Source organism: Danaus plexippus, assembly GCF_018135715.1.
Source record: "Danaus plexippus chromosome 16 unlocalized genomic scaffold, MEX_DaPlex mxdp_31, whole genome shotgun sequence".
Taxonomy (NCBI): Eukaryota; Metazoa; Arthropoda; class Insecta; order Lepidoptera; family Nymphalidae; genus Danaus; species Danaus plexippus.
In genome coordinates this window covers 2,756,584-2,764,187 of record NW_026869852.1, presented here as the reverse complement: position 1 = coordinate 2,764,187, position 7,604 = coordinate 2,756,584, and the positions used below count along the sequence as shown (strand labels likewise).

General features: G+C 31.1%; 1 protein-coding gene across 1 annotated transcript; it reads left to right on the top strand.

Annotated features, from left to right (window-relative positions):
* The first annotated feature begins 420 nt into the window (after positions 1-420).
* Positions 421-2,826, top strand: LOC116771905 (terpene synthase-like). Its single transcript, XM_032663901.2, has 8 exons — positions 421-516; positions 647-801; positions 880-1,027; positions 1,205-1,325; positions 1,687-1,826; positions 1,940-2,039; positions 2,413-2,540; positions 2,613-2,826. The coding sequence occupies exons 1-8, from the start codon at positions 475-477 to the stop codon at positions 2,694-2,696; spliced, it is 918 nt and encodes a 305-aa protein (XP_032519792.2). The 5' UTR covers positions 421-474; the 3' UTR covers positions 2,697-2,826.
* The last annotated feature ends 4,778 nt before the right edge of the window (positions 2,827-7,604 follow it).

The following is a 7,604-nucleotide window of genomic DNA, read 5'->3' as shown; positions in this document are numbered from 1 at the left end:
GATAGGATTGTTATTGGTGCATCAGCATCCTTCTATCATTCCCTCGACCTCAAGGGCGGCCAAGCATCCGCGACATCATGTTGCAGATATCCATGGCCAACGGTAACTTCTTCCCATGAGGTAAGCCATCTGCTTGTTTGCCTCCATTACCATAAAAAATAAATTAAGCAATATTTGAGAATTATTTCATTTAATGAATTTATTCGACCTCAAAGATGACGCCCTAATTTGTGTCACAATATTCCTGCATTAGGTAATGACATGACATTTGATAAGCTGAGCCATTAAATTATTCATATAATAAAAAAATAAGAAATAACCCAATCAGATTTAAACAAAACCCATTACATTAAGTACCTAATCACGTGGTTATAACAAAACGATTTGTCGCGTCTGAGGCCTTTAACAAAATAAATAAGACGTCATTGTTAAGGGACACTTGTCTGAAGACACTCGCTGATATTAAAATTTGCAATGGATATAAATAATAAAGATGATAAACAATACCTGGAGAAGGTCAGTGTTTAAGTTATTAAATGTATTAAGTGACCAATTCGTAGTATTTTATTTTTTTCAGTTTAAAGAAAAACGATCGTTAATTTATTATAAGTTTTGTTCTACGATAAAGTTCTTTTATTCTTAACAGGAGATTCTTGCACCTTCTACACACCTGGCAGAAGTTAACGGAGTAATTCTTATTGGCAGAATAACGTGGTCTTTCAATTACTGGTTTAAAGTCCCAGATGATTTACTTCGAAAAGTAACAGACGCTTGGGTAAAATTGATCAATGGAGTTGTTTTGTTAGTTCCTACCTAATTTTTGTGGCTTATAAGTTATTATCGAAATATTTATTTAATTCTGTTTTTATTCACTTAAAGGATCGATGATATCCAGGATAACTCTTTAGTCCGTCGAGGAAAACCAACAGCACATTTGGTCTACGGTGTTCCCTTGACCATCAACTCCGCTGTTCAAGTAATGGCGGAGTCAATGAAAATAGCACTCGAGTTAGCACCAGATCCTTCGGTCTGATTATAACTTTCTATTAATGTTACGTAGAATTAACAAAAATAACTAAAATTAATAAATTGTAGAACGAAGCTCTCTCATAAAGTGTAGTTAAAAAACAGTAAAAAATATATATACGATACAATAATGTAGACGGTGTATAGTAACTAAGTGAATAAAAAAAAATTTTTACAGAGAGTTAAGGGATTCGCGGATCAATTTCATGACATGTGGAAGGGACAAGGCACTGAGGTTTATTGGAAGCACAACTTCATTTGCCCCACTGAGGATCAGTACACAAAGATGACGCATTTGAGTAATCTATAACTTATATGTCTTGCTAACCTCCACATGTTTACAAAACTGTCCTATTTAAATATCCTAACTGGCAGATGAACGAATATCTCACTAACAATATTATGCATTAAACAGACTTCATACATTTTAAAATTTTAAACTGTATCATAAACGTTGTAGAGAAATTTAAATTTTAATGTATGCTTTTTTTTGTTTTTAATAATTGCACAGTATATGAATTTGGCCAAACCTTATACGGTAATCGTTAGAAACGAGAATATATAGTAAAATATTGTACTAGTATACTAATCTCACAGTTATAATAACTTATCTGGCTTCCTCAATTAAACTCCAACTAACTGGAACAATCTTTTTCTTAGAAACCGCTACAGTTATATTAGTTGGAGTCAGATTGTTACAAGTGGTCAGTGATCATGACAAAAACTATGACGATCTAGCGCGGCTCCTCGGACATTACTCTCAGCTTCGAGATGACTATTGTAATCTTCGTGCGAAGGAGGTTGCTTTTACGTTCCAAATATAATTGTTTTATATCATTCTATTTCAATCAGATTTTATTTTTCAGGGAGAAATAAAATCATATCATATTCAGTATGTGTATTACTATTCCAGTTAAACAGCAATGGCAGTTTCTGTGAAGATATATCAGAAGGAAAGTTCTCCTTGCCTATCATACACGCATCCAAAACTTCAGTGGGAAGCGAAGTTTTACGTTAGTACACCAAAATTCAGTTAAATGTGTTTACATACGAGTATGTATTTGTGTGGGTCAAACATTGTAGTCTTTTTTCTTCTATGACCTAACGTCAAATATTGAATCATTTTTCCTCATAAATGAATCAGGTCAATTTCTAAACTTAGTTGGTTACATATCAGTTAAAGATTAAGATTTTTGAGTATTTTTTTTAATTTTTCTAGTCTTTTCTTGGGATCTTTACGTCACACAGCATCAGATCCACATAGGAGGTTTTTTCCTTGATAATCTGTTTTCTAAAATATATATTTTATATTTAATAAATATTTTATATTTAATAAATATTTTATATTAAATAAATATTTCGTGATCATATATCTATTACTATCAGGTATCTTACGACAGCGTACCCGTGATATTGAGCTGAAGAAATACTGTATGTCTTTGTTGGAGAAGGCGGGCAGCATACAGTATACGAGAAACAGACTCAGTGAACTTGACCGAGAAGCTCGGGCTGAGGTGATTCGAGTGTTTTCACGTAGTTAAGTATGGTTGTTTTAAATTGAAGTATTTAACCTAGATTTCTTACAGGTCGCCCGGTTAGGCGGAAACCCTCTACTGGAAAAATGTTTGGATGATCTCAGTAGCTGGAAGGATGACGTAATGGTCAGATAGTTATCACACTATTTTGTAACAAGAGACACTATATTCACAAGTCATATTTAAACTGTTTTGTGGGGTGAAAAGATTACATTACATTACTTACATTGTATACCCGATTTAGTAAAACATGAATATTAAAGCATTTTTTGTGTTTTCTCTTACCATAAATTATTTTAATTTATCTTCGCTTTGTCCATGTACAAGGTTAAAATGTTCCATAAATTTTCTATATAACACAATCTTTCCCAACTTATTGAATGTAACTTATGAACGTTCTTGTCATTGAAATCGTTGATATTACACATTTTAAATTTGTGAAAATAATCAAAGCGGATTAAACATATCAACTTCTTCCCCTTTACAGAGAAAAAGTTTAACGCACTTAATTGTGTAATCATTATTACATTTATTAAAATTAAATGAAAAAAACAATCACATGAATAACTGAGCAAATACATATAGACTGTCTTATAGATAAGAATCTAATCTAACACAAAAAGACAAGCAAATATTTTTTAAATATGTTTTATTATAGTAATAATAGAGATAATATTACAATGTTGTGACTGAAATACATATGAAAAAAAGCATAGTACGTCGCCTACCTCAAGCATGAGTATAAATGACAAGAAGGTAATCTTTAGTTTTAAAATATAATCAATTCTCTTTCTATACTGATGTTTTTTATGTTAGTATCGACGAGGATTCAGGTGTTTCCTGACAGACTATGCTTAAAGAAAACAATATTTATGCTGTCATCTAGAAAAACCTTTTCGTACCTCTAGATTTTCGGAAGTCCCCGCTAAAACTAAAAGCTTACCTTTTTGTTGGTTAAGGAAAATTCTGGGATCCTGGATTTTTTTCCAGAGCCTTTTTAATGGAAGAGTGTAAAAGTGTTTTTGAAATATCCATAAAACGCAAAAGAAAACAACCTCAAGTATTGTTACCTAATCTCCCCTGATTTTTCCAATTCGAATTTAGATTGCTTTTTTAAATGACATCTTTCATCAAAACTTGGAGATAAACAAGCGAAACATGATATTTCATTTTTGAAAGGATTAGTAAAGAAATAGTATTGAAGGAATTTTCACATTTATCCGTACCTATACTATGTATTTTTAATATTAGTGAATATTTGTATGATATCGTTAAAAAATTACGACACAAAAATATAACATTTCATTTCCTTTATGATTTATTTACCAGCAGACGGGAGAGATTCAACAAAATTAAATTATATTGCAGCGAAGCTAATTCCAAAGAAGCTTAACCGAGGAGCGCTTTGTTATCTCGCTTGAAACGACTTCAATGTGTCACAGCGAAACAACTTAGAATATAATATTTTTTAATAAATTGTTAACTAGAATTCACCGTTATAATGGTACATAATGTTTAGGTTTAGATCCCATTCCATCGTTGCGAAAAAACTTCTAATTAATTAAATTTCCATATCACTCTAGTTATTAAAAACACAAGTCATAATCATGACATTACGAGTAAAATACTTATTTCTTGTTGAAGGTCAATATAATGGTATGATTATATTATTTACTTTGTTTATCACCCATTATGGGATGCCTTTGTTGTGTGAAGTAGCAAATGCAGAACATTATTCACCGACTCCAAATGAGGAGGAGTTTCTCAATGTGTCGGACTCTATTTTTATGTATGTTCGTCGATTTCTTGAATACTCCTTGACCAATTTAAGAAATTCTTTTGTTTATCTGAAAGATTGCATCTTAGGTAGCCCGATGGGCACCAAGTTAGGTTACTATAATGTGATCCTCTCAAACTTGAGGGGAACCAAAAAAAATGTTGCTATTCTATAGCCTCTTTAGGAAATTTTGTTTTATGTCGGGGTCCCATAAGTCCTATAGTTATATATTATTCTATTAATATATATATCAGTGTTTAGCTACTTAGTCTATAAAAAGCATCGACTTCAAGAGTCTATTAGATATAAAGAACTTTATATCTAAATATTTAGTTAAGGATTAATATATATTATTGTAAATGAAATAATAATAGTATTCGTTTGTCTACATAGGATGTTAAACTAAATTTTCTGCAGATTTTAAAATTTATCACGAGACGAAACCTCTTAGCATACGATGGATTCACCGTGCGGGCGCCGGGTCCATCGCGTTGCAGGGAGTAGAGCTTCAACAGTGCCTGGAACTTGCGACCCAGGTGTAGGTTAAATTTCCCCCTATTTAACGCGCATTAAACGCTCACCTCTACCATCCAAGCTCCGCTCCCTACCTAACCAAATTTGAAAACACCTACTAGGGTTGCCTTCGAAGTACGTTCCAAGAATGAATTGATATTTGTTCTAGACATGCCAAAGCCTTTTAGTAGATTGTAGAGAAATTCAGCCGTTATACCTCTAGCTCCCTATTATACCGCATACAAATCCACGACGATCTTACTTCTAGTGAGTTCGTTAATGAGCTCGTAATATTAATTGACCTTGATGGCATGGTCTTTGGGGTTGTTGGTTTTCCAAGGAACCGTAAGCTCTATTATCACAACGCGCTTTAACAGTCGCGAATAGGTTAGGTTAGGAAATCGTATTTAATTGTAAAATAATCCTTTCCTTTTTGTTCCGGATGTCCTATGTTGTATTTTAATGTGTTTTTTTTTTACTTATGGATTTTGTGTTTTAAATTTACTTATTGATTTAAAACTTGTGAACATCATATTTTTAAAACATATAACAGAGTTATTCCTATAGCAAAGTAGAAATATTACGTGCGTAGAAATAATGGTGAGAGTTCCTTTTTATGGAAATTTGCAAAAATAGCAATAGTGGTGCGAGTATAAAACTATAAAGATCTACAAAAACAATACCCTAAATGTAATCCTTGTGTTTATATATTCTCTGTATGTAAAAAGCCAAAGGAAAGAATAAAAGTGTCTTATTAGTGACCGGAAATTGTTAAGGAAATCTAAATTTTATTAATTAATCGCAATAATTTTAAAGTTCAAAGCGAAATAGTTCTATGAAAATAAGGTTTAGAAAACTTATGACTTAAAACCAGAATGAAAAACCTTTTAAAGAAATAAAAATAATTCATTTATTTGATGGTCACTGCCAATATTCTCACACTTGCTTTAGACACGACCTTTTTATTTTTAGTTGTCTTCTGTATCCATTTCTTGGGATCTCCTGGATAACAATCCTCCAGGTCATATTATCGCATTATCTTGGAACATGACATTGGCTTGAGAAATAAATGTACTAAATATATAAAGTCAATTAAATAATATAAACAGAAAGGGTTCAAAAGATTGAACCTCCATTTGTATGTGAATATTTTTGATGGTTTAGTGAGACTCTGGACGGTCCGCACCCGCCGCTGGAAGTCGGAGCACGTCGCCTTGAATCACTTATAACGGGAAAAACTCACAGATGCTAAGGACAATACTACACAAAGATATGTTTTATATAAAATGAAAAACATAATCTCATGTTACATGTGTAAATACATAACCAAAGATCCGTTGAACCAATTTTACTTTATATTAAATTTGTGGATGTTATTCTTATAATTAAGTTGAAACATTTTTATAACATTCCTGTAGAGCAAACGCTTTCAATTCAAATACAAAATATATAATTGAAAATTCTCACCTGATCTTCTGAATATAAAAAAAAAAATATATGTCGTAAGGGAGTCTTACGAACTTCACGTCTGTGTAAGAAACAGTATAACATATAATTTAAAGTTGTACTTATAGCAATAAAATGATATATTTAATTAATGATTCCCACAGGTTTCCCAAACAATAACCAAATCCTATAATTTTATAAAAGTTGTTTTGGACTTCTGGCATTAGTATAAGTAGCATTTAGTGGCAAATTTAATTTTTTCTTACGATGTTTCAATAAAATAAGCATTTGAAGTGAAAAGTATCGACTAAAAGGAAAATTTTTGCTTTTCATTTATTTTCTCTAAATTTTTCAATATCTCTGAAGAGTATATGAATAAAAAAACATCGAAGGAGCTTTCAAAAACTGGTTTTGTATGAATGAAAAGGTTTCAAGTATTCTAAGCATTTCATACTATACGTTCTCGTACATATTAATTGGCGCAAACGAATAAAGGACTGGAATGAAAAGAATATACCCAACATTTCTTTACGCAGTGCGTTTGAAAAAAAAATGTGTAGAAAAATATTTAAAAACAAAACTCGTGAATAAAATTTTATAATATTAAGAACTTTTATAATATTAGTATCTCTAACAGACATTCAAATAGCATTAAGGGAGTCTGTTTGATACTTTGAGAACCACTCTCACATCTGGTTTTCGATATAATCAGTGAATTAATACAAAGTGAGGTCAAGAATGCTATTAAATTAATCTTCGACAAGTGAAATATTTGTTGTGGGGAATTTTCCTTAATTTTATAAATTACAATATTAGCATTGAAATCAAGACTGTTTAATAGGCAAATAATGGTAAGTATCTGCGAACAATATTTTATCTCTAAATTTTAAGTGAAATTTGTATTACACTTTTAAATTTTCATTAATATTAAGTAGGCCTTTTGTCAGAAGCAGAGGTAACTTATTTATATTTTTTAGTAGCCAGCAATTTTCTCAGCGACAAGCTGAATTAAACGACTTCAAACATTTATAAAAATGAAACTCCTCATGCCGTCATCAATAACATTTTATTTATAAACTACAATTCCAATACTTTTTGAAAAAAATTATTAAGCATCAACAGCATCTTACGTATGATATGTTGTGGGCTTGATTTATTCTGTAAAATAACATAATATCTCGTCGCTTTTCAGACGTTTAAGGAAATATTTTTATGAAAAAGTGTGGTTTTAAAGACATTTTTTAAAATGTTACAAATAATAGAAGCAAAATGATCTGAGTATTAAAAAAAAATATCAGATAAAGTAA